The sequence below is a fragment of the Mandrillus leucophaeus genome, unplaced genomic scaffold (assembly GCF_000951045.1).
Source record: "Mandrillus leucophaeus isolate KB7577 unplaced genomic scaffold, Mleu.le_1.0 Scaffold828, whole genome shotgun sequence".
NCBI classification, from domain to species: domain Eukaryota; kingdom Metazoa; phylum Chordata; class Mammalia; order Primates; family Cercopithecidae; genus Mandrillus; species Mandrillus leucophaeus.
Window position 1 is genome coordinate 132,659 of NW_012109008.1, and position 13,793 is coordinate 146,451.

A 13,793-nucleotide genomic window follows, 5' to 3' on the forward strand; every position below is an offset into this window, starting at 1 on the left:
GATCATAGCTCACTGCAGCCTCAACCTCCCAGGCTTAAGCAATCCTCCCACGAAGCTGGGACTATAGACACACCACCACGCCTGGCTAATTTTTCTTTTTTTATAGATATGTGATCTTGCTGTGTTGCCCAGGCTGGTCCTGAACTCCTGACCTCAGGCAATTCTCTCACTTCAGCTTCCCAAAGTGCTGAGGTGATGACACTGCACCCGGCATATACTTTTTGTTTTTTTTTTAATGTGCACCTTCTTTCATATCTTTGTGTTAAGGATAACATATGTTTAGCTAAGGAAAGACTAGTACTAACATATTATAAAAAATTGCCCCAAATTACATATGAATGGTTCTTCTCTTCTCCAAGAGGAACACCAAGATTCCTCTCTTCTCTCATTCTTGATGCAGAAACCCACCCCTCTGGCATGAGATACCCTGATCTGCCCCTAAGGCCGGATTTCTTCCACGGAACTGCATACTAATAATTTCTTTTCTCTGCCTATCTCCAACCCCTGTCCTGCCCCTAATTCATTCTCACATTGCCTATTTTGAATGACCCAACCTTTAAGCCTGCCATTGGCACCACCAACATTGTCTAGTCCACTGTATAAAGTTTTCGGGCCCCAACAGATACCAATACCACTATTGGATACCTTCTCCCAAAATAGTTTTTAATAACAGTAGAGTCTATATTGACTAGCTGTATATATTGCTGATTTCCGTGGCTCACTGAGAATTCTCTCATAGTTTCTCTTAAGAGTCAAGAGGAAACTACAGAAAATGCTGCTCATGTTTGTATCTGACTTGTATGTATGGTAACTTGAAGCTTGGGCTGTCCATATCGACAGCTTTTTCAAATGCAAAAAGTATGCCCCGAGATTCCAAATGTCACCAGATTCATGTCAGTTTCTCACATACACCATCACAGTTTAGCACTTCAGTTGCGTCAGGCGCTATGATAAGCTCTTCATGTAAATGACCTCATTCTGTCCTCACAAAAGCCCTGGGTTCCCAGACTACAGCTATCCCCATCACACAGAGGCAGTGCATGCAGCCCAGGTAAGTGCAGGATCTTTCCCAGGGCACACGTGTAAACAGTAGCAGAGCCAGGTGTGGCCCCAGGTGGAGCCTTGGTGTTAAAACCTACATCTCATATCAGCATTTCATTTCTCGTAATCAGAAATTAGCAACTTGAAAATTATTTTTGGAAAAACAAAGTGTGTTTTGTTTGACAGGACCTCCAGAGCATCTGATCTGCTTAAAATTTGCAATGTGTCCTACATTTCTGGATGGTGGTTTAAACATTTACTATCCTTTAATTTGCAGGCCCAAGAAGTTACTACTAAAAGCTTTCAAACAATACTGGTTTGTCTTTAAAGACACATCCATAGCCTACTTTAAAAATAAGGAGCTTGAACAAGGAGAACCAGTAGAAAAACTAAATCTTAGAGGTAAGAGTACCCTATGTCTTGCTGTGGCTCATCGTAAGTCAGAGCAGACGCCGTGGCTCAAACCTGTAATCCCAGCACTTTGGGAGGCCGAGGCGGGCAGATCATCGGAGGTCAGGAGTTCAAGACCAGCCTGGCCAACATGGTGAAACCCTATCTCTACTAAAAATACAAAAATTAGCCAGGCATAGTGGCGCATGCCTGTAGTCCCAGCTACTTGGGAGGCTGAGGCAGGAGGATCACTTGAACCTGGGAGGCGAAGGTTGCAGTGAGCCGAGATCGTGCCACTGCACTCCAGCCTGGGTGATAGAGTGAGACTCCATCTCAAAAAAAAAAGGAGTAGATTAAAGGCAGGATTTGTACACAATGAGGCATTGTTTACTTCTAGAGGAACCACCATAACCATGTCACTGTTTTCCAAATGACAGCCTGGCTGCAGCTGCTCTTCAGAGCATAGGCCTTGAATGCAGTCTAGTAAACATGGTTATTTGCATTTTGCTGTTCCATCTTTCCCGGTGTGTCCAGAGTTTATGATGTGGTGGTAATTCATCTCCAAGAGTATAGCACATGAGGTGCTGCAAGATCCTGAAAAGCCTTCTGTATTCCAGAACAGTTATATTTAATTCAGTGTCACTTTAATGCCTATTCTAATTTCTGAAGGTCACTGTGAGCGTCCTGATGACCATCTATGAATTGAAATATTTAATTAACCAGTACACTCAACTCTCATTATTGTGGCAATCAGAGAATTCCTTCTGCTTTCATTTAAAGTTCATATACATAATTTTTTCTATGAGTTTGGAGAGCCAACATTAACCTGAAAATGAACTAAATTGACTTTTTGATTTAAGAAAACCATAAAAGAAAAGCATTTTTCTTTATCTGTTAATTGTTCATAAGATTTATCTAGTTATCCATTAATTAATGTTATCAGCTTGCTCCTCCATTTTTCAAAACCGAACCAAATCTGAGGGGCTTATAATCAAAGTCTTTATTTCAGATACACACCTGATGTTTATCTAACAGATGCCTCAGAACTCAGTTTTTTTCCCTGATCTTTGTCCTTCAGGCTGCGAAGTTGTGCCCGATGTAAATGTAGCAGGGAGAAAATTTGGAATCAAGTTACTAATCCCTGTTGCCGATGGTATGAATGAAATGTATTTGAGATGTGACCATGTGAGTAAAACCCCAAGAATGTTAAGTCACTTCACCTCTACTAAGCCTAAGAGCAAAACCTAAAAATGTTTTCACAAATTTAGAGCACTATTGTGTCAGTCAGCTACTGCTTTATAACAAACAATCACAATGTAACAAAATCACAATGACATTCAACAGTAAACATTCGCCATGCAGTGGCTCATGCCTGTAATCTCAGCACTTTGAGAGGCCAAGGCGGGCAGATCACCTGTGGTCAGGAGTTCGAGACCAGCCTGGCCAACATGGTGAAACCCCATCTCTACTAAAAATACAAAAATTAGCCGAGCATGGTGGCAGATGCCTGTAATCCCAGCTACTTGGGAGGCTGAGGCAGGAGAATGGCTTGAACCTGGGAGGCAGAAGTTGCAGTGGTAGCTGGGTATGGCAGCACGCATCTGTAGTCCCAGCTGCTTGGGAGGCTGAGGCAGGAGAATCACTTGAACCCAGGATGCAGAGTTTGCAGTGAGCCAAGATGGCACCACTACACTCCAGCCTGGGTGACAGAGCGAGTCTCTGTCCCCCCCAAAAAATAAAAACAATAAACATTGTTTTCTGAAAGATGTGCTGAAAGGTAGGCTGGGGATTGGATGATCCACGGTGGTGTCAGCTCGTCATATGGGTTTGGAGACACAGGTTTGGCAGGACTGTGCCTCTGGTTTAGCTGATTTTATTTATTCTGGGTCTCAGGTTGCCTGGGGAAGATCTCCTCTTGATGAGGGCAGATGTGTGAGAGGGCACATGGCAACACATGCACCTCCTAAAGCTTAGGCATGAAGTTGGCACACTGTCACTTCCACCCACATTCCATTGGCCAAAGCAGATGACATGACTAGCCGGCAGTCAAGGGATGGGAATTGCACTGTCCCTGGTGGGAGGAACTGTAAAATTATATAGCAAAGGTTGTGGATGGCAGTGCAGGTGTGTATTAGTCCATTCTCACATTGCCATAAAGAACTAACTGAGACTGGGAGAGAAAAGAGGTTTAGTTGAGTCCTAGTTCCACAGGCTATACAGGAGGCATGGCTGGGGATGCCTCAGGAAACTTACAATCTTAGAAGGTGAAGGGGAAGCAAGCACATCTTCACATTGTGACAGGAGAGGGAGAGAGTGAAGGGGGAAGTGCCACACACTTTGAAACCATCAGATCTCATGAGAACTCATTCAATATCACGAGAACAGCAAGAGGTAAATCCGCCCCCATGATCCAATCACTTCCCACCAGGTCCCTCCCCCAAAACTGGGAATTACAATTCAACATGAGATTTGGATGGGGACACAGAACCAAACCATATCAGCAGCAGTAAAGATTGAGGCCAGTAATTCAATGTTGCTCACCTACTGTCGCACTGAAGAACGCCCATCTTTAACTGCATCCCGGGCACTTCTGAGGACCACTCCTGTTTACTCCCTGAAGTCAGAAATAAAACACAGACATTAAACAACAATAGAAGCCACCACTGACTTGTTAAGATCCCATAATGGCCATGATTCTAACCTTAGACTCTAACCTTAGAGTTAGAGTCTTTACCAAGGACAGACAAGGGTACAAATAATATAGGAAATCAGCTAATTTTTTTCATCATTTTCTTTTGTCATAGAGATCAGATGTGATACGAAAATGGAAATACATATCAAGGAAAGTTCTCTGATAGTTTACAGTTTCACCACCTATCTGTGCCCCATGGCACTTCTTTGTGTCCTTGGATCTTTTTTTTTTTTCTTTTTTTTTTTTTGAGATGGAGTCTCGCTCTGAAACCAGGCTGGAGTACAGTGGTGCGATCTCGGCTCACTGCAACCTCCACCTCCTGGGTTCAAGCGATTCTCCTGCCTCAGCCTCTCGAGTAGCTGGGACTACAAGTGCCCACCACCATGCCTGGCTAATTTTTTGTATTTTTTAGTAGTGACGGGGTTTCACCATGTTAACCAGGATGGTCTTGATCTCCTGACGTCGTGATCTACCTGCCTTGGCCTCCCAAAGTGCTGGAATTACAAGTGTAAGCCACCACGCCCAGCATTTTTTTTTTTTTTTTGAAGACAAGCTATTGTTCTGTCGCCCAGGCTTGAGTGCATTGGCGCAATCTCTGCTAACTGCAACCTCCATCCCCTGAGTTCAAGGGATTCTCCTGCTTCAGCCTCCTGAGTAGCTGGGATTACAGGCATCTGCCACTACGCACAGCTAATTTTTGTATTTTTAGTAAACACAGGGTTTCACCATATTGGCCAGGCTGGTCTCAAACTCCTGACCTCAAGTGATCCACCCACCTCAACCTTCCAAAGTGCTGGGATTACAGGCATGAACCACCACACCCGGCTCTTGGATCATCTTTAAATGCAAAATTCCCTGCATGCAATTTATCAGAGTTGACATTCCTATCCTCTAGCCTCCCAGCATCTAGAAACTTAATGCAGGACTCAAAAGCTACTGTCAGGTGTTACATTAGGTGATGAGCAGTCACTCAAAACGTGTGCCACTTCACTTCTTGCTTGGAAGGTGATGGTTTTGCAATGTAACGGGGAAGAAAGCCCAAGTCCGCCTCTGTGTGCAGCAGGGGGCTTTGCACTTGAGCGTGCTTCTCAACCTTCTGCTGTTTGTTGCAGGAGAATCAATACGCCCAATGGATGGCTGCCTGCATGTTGGCATCGAAGGGCAAAACCATGGCAGACAGCTCCTACCAGCCAGAGGTCCTCAACATCCTTTCCTTTCTGAGGATGAAAAACAGGAACTCTGCATCTCAGGTGGCTTCCGGTCTCGAAAACATGGATATGAACCCAGAATGTTTTGTGTCACCACGGTGTGCAAAAAAACACAAATCTAAACAGGTACTGTTCATCGTGTTAGGGCAATTGTTTGCAGTAAATTCTTTATGCCAACAAAAATAAAAGGAGGATTTCCGGCTGGGCATGGTGGCTCACGCCTGTAATCCCAGCACTTGGGAGGCCAAGTTGGGCGGATCACTTGAAGTCAGGAGTTTGAGACCAGCCTGGCCAACATGGTAAAATCTCTATCCTGAACATACAAAATTAGTGAGATGTAGTGGTGCACACCTGTATTCCCAGCTACTTGGGAGGCTAAGGCAGGAGAATTGCTCTAGCCCAGGAGGTGGAGGCTACAGTGAGCTGAGATTGCACCACTGCATTCTTGCCAGGGTGACAAAGCAAGACTCTGTCTCCAAAAAAAAAAAAAAAAGAGTAATTCCATCTGATTAAGAGTATCATCATGAAAAAATCAGTTGATGGTGAAATTTGACTATGTCCAGAATATTAGATGATGTTATGAAATTATTGTTAATTTTGTTAGAGGTGACTGTACTGCTGACTCAACATGCAGGTATTCCCAGATTGAACTTAATGCTTTAGTTCTCACAAATTAATAATTAAAATTATGCTTCTATAGGAGTGGGTTAAAAGTTGCACAGATGAGCTGATTCATGTAGAACCATTGTCTGTGGCCACTCCATGGACCTCAGAAAGAGTGACCCCAGAGCTCTCCAACTGCACCAACTTTAGAAGTTTATGTGTCGGGTGATCCTTTTCCTGCTTCTCCCAGTGATTGTTGTATCTTGTAGAAAAAGAGAGAGAACGAATGGATGAGAATGGATTGTCTTTGTAGAGCCGCAGTCGGGCCTTAGTGTATTGTTCTTACGGGGTATCCAGAGCTAACAGGGTGATTACAGAGCAGTCGGTGCCTGTGAGGAGAGATTGATGTCTGTTTCTGTTCAGCTGGCTGCCCGGATCCTGGAGGCGCACCAGAACGTGGCCCAGATGCCCCTGGTCGAAGCCAAGTTGCGGTTCATCCAGGCGTGGCAGTCACTGCCTGAGTTCGGCCTCACCTACTACCTTGTCAGGTGATTACAATGTTCACTTGTTTCTCACACTTTCCATTCAATTTTAAGTGGCTTTTGGGGAGCCCCAGTTTTCTCATTTAGTGTAGAATACAGAACGCTTTTTATTTGAGAATATTGCCCTTTTACAAATAGCCCTGATACTTTGGGCTGCTCATAAACATTTTCCATACCTTCTAAGTGCCAACACCCCTGAAACTCAGCTAGATGTGGGAAAGGAAATTTTAAAAGGAGGTTCTTTTAGGATAACTACATTTCCAAAACCAGACGGTAAACATCACATATTGATTTTATGAAATCTGTAACTTTTCTTTTTTTTTTTTTTTCCCCAAGAGATCAGGGTTGGGGGTGTCTCACTTTGCCGCCCAGGCTGGTCTCAAACTCCTGATCTCAATCAGTCCTCCCACCTCAGCCTCCCAAAGCGCTGAGTTTACAGGCATGAGCCACCACACCTGGCTCTGACTTTCTTTCATGTCAGCTTTCTCATTTTTGTGTCTCATACTGTGTCTCGTAGTGTGGCTTTGCAAAATTTTTAGGTTTTTAGAGAGGCCCCAGCAAGCTCTGTCTTATTTCTACCCAGCTTTATCAGGTAGCAACCCTGTTCCCCCTGGTCTCTGAAGATTTCTGGATCTGAAGGATGCATACGAGGCCCATCTATTGCCCCCAGAAAGACAGCTTAAGTGACTTGTCCAAGTTCACCCCCTAGTCCAGGGCACACCTTGGCATAAAGCCCTATGTCCTCATTCGTTATCCCTGCCCAGCACTACGGCTCTGCCCCACTGTATACAATGCATGGTTTCCCAAAACATATCCACCAGCATGCTTGTAAATCAGATTACATTTTTCAGTTCAGTAAAGAAGACTGATGCTTAAGCAAAATCTACACCCAGTCCTGCAGTACAGCAAATACCGTCACTTTCTCGTCTTATAATTTGCGGGTGGGAAAATTGGTTTGTATTTTTAAGTGTTGACAGTTTTTGTTTTCTTGGCCCTTTCCAAAGACTCCTTTTCTCCATTACTTCTAACAGGGGAGTCTATTCAGAATTTCCAGCCGGGCGCGGCAGCTCACGCCTGTAATCCTAGCACTTTGGGAGGCCAAAGTGAGCAGATTGCCTGAGCTCAAGAGTTCAAGACCACCCGGGGCAACATGGCGAAACCCCATCTCTACTAAAAACACAAACAAATTAGCTGGGCGTGGTGGTGTGCAGCTGTAGTCCCAGCTACTCAGGAGGCTGAGGCACTAGAATGACTTGAACCTGGGAGGTGGAGGTTGCAATAAGCTGAGATCGTGCCACTGTACTCCAGCCTAGGTGACACAGTGAGACTGTCTCTAAAACAAAAACAAAACAACAAAAAAAAATGGACTTTCCTATTCACTGAAATATCTCATTTAACATCAGTCCCCAATGTTTGTCCCAAACAAGCAACTCCTTCTGCTTTACTTACTCCAACAAAGGAGTGAGGAAGGGCAGAGTTATACTGGATCCCCACTATGTGTGTGCATACATGTCCATGTGCAGACACACACACACACACACACACACACACACACACCCCTACCTGTAGCCCTGAAGTCAAGCCCGCATAGTGAAAACCACAAAAATACTTGAACTGACCAGGCCCAGCTTTCAGTCGCACCTCTGCCTTTGCTAGTTCTGTGGCCTGGGCATTTTTGTTGCCCTCCCCAAGCCGCAGCTTCTCCATGTGTTCGATGGGCATTCCGAACCTACTGTGTTGAGAGAATCCAGTGCAGCCTGCAAGCAAAGTGCCTGATCCGTGGTGAAGCGTGGTGTGGGCCTGAACAAGTTTCTGGTGACAACTCCTCCTTTACCAGCTCTTTCCCCTCTGCGCCTCCCTCTATCTCTAACACCTGTTTATGGAGGCGAGGCTTTGAGGCAGCAGCCCCGGGTATGGCAAAGATCTGCTTTTTCCAAGGCCAGAGTCAAAGGCTGGAGCAGCCCTGCTATGCATAAGATGGCTGGCAGAATCAGGATCTGCTGACACCCGAGAAACCTAGGTCTTTGCTTCACCGCTCCCTGGATAATGGAGAGCAGCCCAGGGAATTCCCATAGGTTAGAGAGAAGCAGGTGGAGTAAGAAGTGGGTTAACTTCTGATATTAAGCATTAAGGTGGTGAAATGAAGGAAAAAAGTGGAGTAAATTTTAATCAAGGGTGACATGCAGAAGATAAGAATGATCTGAAAAGTGACATATTCAGCTAGGATTTTTTTTTTTAATTATGCTTTTCTCTCTCCTGCAACATCAATTTTCACATCAGTATCCCCTTCTTGCATCCCCCTCCAGCTGCCTTCCCCATTCACTGCCCTACTTTACAGTAAAACTTCTTGAATGTATTGTACTTACCCACTACCTCCAATTCCTTTCTTCCATTCTCTCAATCATGACTCACTATAACCTCAAACTCCTGGGCGCACGTGATCCTCTCACGTCAGCCTCCCAAGTAGCTGTGACTTGTGAGCCACCACACCTAGCTAACTTTCTTTTAGGAGATGGGATCTCACTGTGTTCCCCAGGCTGCTCTCAATCTCTCGGCCTCAAGTAATCCTCTTGCCTCGGCCTCCCAGAGTGCTGGGATCTCAGGTGTGAACCACCGCACCCAGCCAGGCCTCATTTCTTAAAGCATTCTTGGTCTTCCTGCCTCGACCCTGGTCCCCCTAAGTTTTCAAGTTAGCAGCCACAGGGATCCTTTTAAAATCTTAAATCAGATTTTGTGAAGTCTCTGCTCAAAACCATCTGGGACAGGTGTGGTGGCTCATGCCTGTTATCCCAGCACTTTGGGAGGCAAAGGCAGGAGGACTGCCTGAATTCAGGAGTTCAAGACTACCCTGGGCAACATAACAAGACCCTGTCTCTAAAACACACACACACACACACACACACACACACACACACACGAAATCCGAAGGATTTCTTATCTCACTCAGAGTAAAAGCCAGATCCTTACAGTGGCTTACAAGACCTTTGCTCTTGAACTCACATTTCTCTCCCCTCCTTCACTGTGTCAGCCACATGGGCCTCCTGGCCGGTCCTTAAGCACATTAAAAAAAAAATTTTTTTTAAGTGGCTGTGCCCTCTGCCTGGAATACTCTTTCCCCAGATATCCACGTGTCTCACATTCTCATGCATATCCATTTTTTGATCAAATGTCACCTTTTCACGGACCTTGCTGTTTTAAACTGTAGCCACCTCATTGCCAGTATTCCCTGTAGCCCTTCCAACTTTATTTTCCTTCATCTTATCTGGCATATGTACCTCCTACTTATGATCTTCTCCCTCCCACAGTCAGAAATTTTCCATCCATTTAGTTCACTACGATATCTCCCATGCCTAGAAGAGTGCCCTACACAGAGTCAGTAACCAGTAATCATTTTGAATGAATGTATTTGATTCCGTCTTATTTTATTTTTCTCTGATGTCAGTTTTACTTAAAGACCATCTGCAGGATAGCCTTCATTCTTTTTTCATGTTCTCTATGTCCCAATAAAAATGCCCCCCTGCAGAAAGTTAATTCTTCATTTTCCATTCCTCTGAAATGATTTAGAAATACTGGTAGTATTTTTAAGAAGTTATATGTGAATGAACATTGTATTATAGGAAGCAGTTGCTTCTCTTAACTAATATTATGATTCTTTTCAGATTTAAAGGAAGCAAAAAAGATGACATTCTGGGAGTTTCATATAACAGGTTGATTAAAATTGATGCAGCCACCGGTATTCCAGTGACAACATGGAGATTCACAAATATCAAACAGTGGAATGTAAACTGGGAAACCCGTCAGGTAAAGTGAAAGTTTTTGCTCTTCAGTGTTGAGCCTATAAATGTGTGTTCCCTCAGAATTGCAGATTATTCTGATTTTTGAAAGGTATTCTTCTATTTGAGCTAAGAAACCACAAGCATGTGGTAATTGTCTGCTAAAATAATCATATGCAATTCTGGGCAGCTTCCTAACAAGCACAGGCCAAATGCTCTTGCATTAGCACTGCAAGTTGGCGTAGTCTCCACGCAGACTGTCAATACAGACAGGTTCTAAAATTACTGAGCAGTTTCATTAATTTTCATTGACTCAGCGTAGGATTATATAGGATTTAGGTTGATAATTACTTACCAGAAACTACTGGAGATGTAACTGCTACGCAAAATAAATCCAAAAAAGCCCTCATCTGACTGGCTGCCAAGAAACCCGATTGAGGACTTGAAGATTCAGTTGCTCACCTGGAGAGCATTCCAGGCTCAAAAGGGAAAAACTGCTGAAGAAGCAAATGAGGTCCATAGTGATGACTGAGAAAAGCTTCACCTCTTAAAACCAGGAGCCCTCAAACCCTTAGCCTGTGTTACAGCCTCCCATCATCTCCCATCCTAGGAGCTAAGTTCAGGAGCTATCGTGGAAAATTCTAGATGAAGTTAGAGGCACCTTAGCATCCTGCCGCTAATTTAAAACATTCTGCCCAGTGCTTTGGGAGGCCAAGGTGGGAGGATCACTTGAGGCCAGGAGTTCGAGACCAGCCTGGGCAACATATTGAGACCCTGTCTCTACAGAAAATTAAAAAATAAAAAATAAAAAAGGCGAACTAGCCAGGTGTGACGGCGTGCACCTGTAGTTTCAGCTACTCAGCCAGGGAGGATCACTTGAGGTTCGAGGTTACAGTGAGCTATGATTGTGCCACTGCACTCCAGCCTGGGTAACAAAGCGAGACCCTGTTTCATTCATTCTTGAATTAATTAAAACATTCCGATGGTGCTGATATAGACTCAATCTTCCCTCATTCCTTTGGCATTCTCATTTTCCAATAGAAAGTAGAGGGATGGTAAGAGACTCACACATTTGTTAAGAACCCTGACTTCCTCTCAGCAGTATTGATAACCATCTGGGTGCTTATTTGTAAAATCAAGTTCAGAGATTAGATGACCTCTAAGGCAGTAGCTCTAAAGCCTTGATGCATATAAGGATCACCTGGGGAGCTTTAAAATACCACTGCCCAGAACACACCCAAGGCCAGTTAAATCTGAATCTCTGGGAGGAGGAGCGAGGTATTAATAATTTTTAAAGGTCCACAGGTGATTTCAATGGGCAGCCAAGGTTGAGAACCAGCAAAGTCTCTAAGTCTTTCTTCTGGTGCTTAGAGTTTATGACTTTCAGCTAGGGAAGGGTTCAGGGCAGTGGCTATAAGAAAATTCAGGCAGACTTTTATTATTCATTAAAGAGCCTGCAGGCCGGTGCAGTGGCTCACGCCTGTACTCCCAACACTTTGGGAGTCCGAGGCGTGGATCACTTGAGGTCAGGAGTTCAAGACCAGCCTGGCCAACATGGTGAAACTGAGTCTCTACTGAAAATGCAAAAATTAGCCAGGAGTGGTGGCACACACCTGTAATCCCAACTACTTGGGAGGCTGAGGCATGAGAATCACTTGAACCTGGAAGGCAGAGGTTGCAGTGGCCTGAGATCGTGCCACTGTACTCCAGCCTACGTGACAGAGAGAGACTCCGTCTCAAAAATAAATAAAGAAAAATAAAGTGCCTGCGAAGCACCCTGCTCCCCAACATAGGGAGTGCTTGGGCAAAATCCTTATATCTAAACTGTAGACAGAAAATGTGTTGGGAGTTTTTTAAACCAGATGTGCAGCAAAGTCGACGCCACCAGAGGGCGCAAAGAGAGCAAAGATGTTTTCTGAAAGTGTTTAATGGAAGTGATGGTTTTCTGTGCGTTTTAGGGGGATAGCCATCTGTCATCCACCTCAGCAGCCCTCAGCTCCAGGGGCCAGTCCAACAAAGCGCCTCTTTCTTATCATTCCTTGTCAGAGTTTAAGTTTCTCTGTGCCTTCCTCTTCCAGGTGGTCATCGAGTTTGACCAAAACGTCTTTACTGCATTCACCTGCCTGAGTGCAGATTGCAAGATTGTGCATGAGTACATTGGCGGCTACATTTTCTTGTCTACCCGCTCCAAGGACCAGAATGAAACACTCGACGAGGACTTGTTCCACAAATTGACCGGCGGTCAGGATTGAAGCAAGCATGCGTGCTCGGCTCACACCAACAGGGCAAGCCAAAGGCGCCCCTCCCCGGAGGGATGGGATCCATAACTTGCCCAGCATGTAGATGCTGGACTAACAGACAACATACGTTCACCACTGGTCACCCAGGTCCTCACCTCATTCAGACCCACTGCTGGCACATCCCTTTCCTTACTTTGCCCTGTGCTACCAGCCATGGAAGGAGCCTCTCTTGTTTTTTCTAGAAAATGGGTGAACAGGAGAAAAGGAGGTGCCCTAAGGTTGCTCTAAGGCCCAATATGTGGTTACAGTTCTGTGACTTGCAGAACCTGCCAGGTGGATGGCTACAAGTATCCTTGTCCTGATCTGTCTCATTACTAAGTCAGTGGAGAAGACAGAAAGGTAAAAATCACGTGAAGAAAGAACAACTCTTATTTCACAAACTCAGGTATGAAACTAAATGCCTGTCCTTCATGAAACTGCTTTTAGCTCTTGTCTTTTCAAAATGGCAAAGGGAGTTCCTACACACACTTTTTCCCTGGAGGCGAAGGTCTAGGGGTAGAAAGGGGAGGGGTGGGGCTGCCAGGTAGCAGTTGACGACCCAAGGTCAGAGCAGTGGCCCTCAGTGTCATCTGTCCACAGTGATACCTGCCAAGATGACCACTGACCCACATCTGGTCTTAGTCATTGGTCTCCTCAGGTTTCTTGGGCCACCTGCAATCCCCATTCCATTCCTACAGATCTCTCAGCCACCTGTAAGTCCTTTGTGAAGACGTGGGTGACACAGGGGGACAGGAAAACCCATTTCTCAACCCAGATCCATGTCTCAACTGCTTCTACTCTGGGTTGGGATTCAGGAAGACAGGCACAGTCCTCTCTGTCCATAGAAACACCTGTCAGCGTCAAGGATTCCAGTCAGGTCTCTATTCCAACTGGTCAGGGAGAGAAGGGCAGACCTATTCTCAAAGACCACCATGTCCAAGGTCTGACGGGAAGCATCCCTCTTACTGCTGGTCTGTGTGCTCCTGGATTTGGGATCTGTGTTGGTATGACTCCTGGCCTTTTCTCTAAAGGCCTTTGGCTTTTGTAAGTCATGAGCCAATAATAGACGTTTTTCTCTCCCTCTGTTTTTTGCTGTGTCATTTCTGCCTTGAGACAGCGCTTGCCTTGAGCGAGTGAGCCAATTAACAGCTGCCTGAATTGTCATTTTCCATTTTGGTTTGTTAGAGGTGGGAGGGGTGGGTTTTGAGGTTAAAAGCAATACCAGAAGTACAGGGAAATATCAGACAATATTTGATTATTTTTTT

The 13,793-nt window shown here is 45.0% G+C and overlaps 1 protein-coding gene across 1 annotated transcript in view; it reads left to right on the plus strand.

Annotated features, from left to right (window-relative positions):
- FERMT1 (fermitin family member 1) overlaps positions 1–13,476 on the plus strand; it is a 62,708-nt gene extending 49,232 nt beyond the window's left edge. Inside the window, exons 10-15 of the mRNA XM_011968064.1 lie at positions 1,319–1,443; positions 2,510–2,616; positions 5,236–5,457; positions 6,358–6,482; positions 10,136–10,277; positions 12,328–13,476. Of these exons, the coding sequence (XP_011823454.1) occupies positions 1,319–1,443; positions 2,510–2,616; positions 5,236–5,457; positions 6,358–6,482; positions 10,136–10,277; positions 12,328–12,501 (895 nt within the window). The 3' untranslated portion in view covers positions 12,502–13,476. The remainder of the gene's footprint in view (positions 1–1,318; positions 1,444–2,509; positions 2,617–5,235; positions 5,458–6,357; positions 6,483–10,135; positions 10,278–12,327) is intronic.
- Positions 13,477–13,793: the final 317 nt, after the last annotated feature.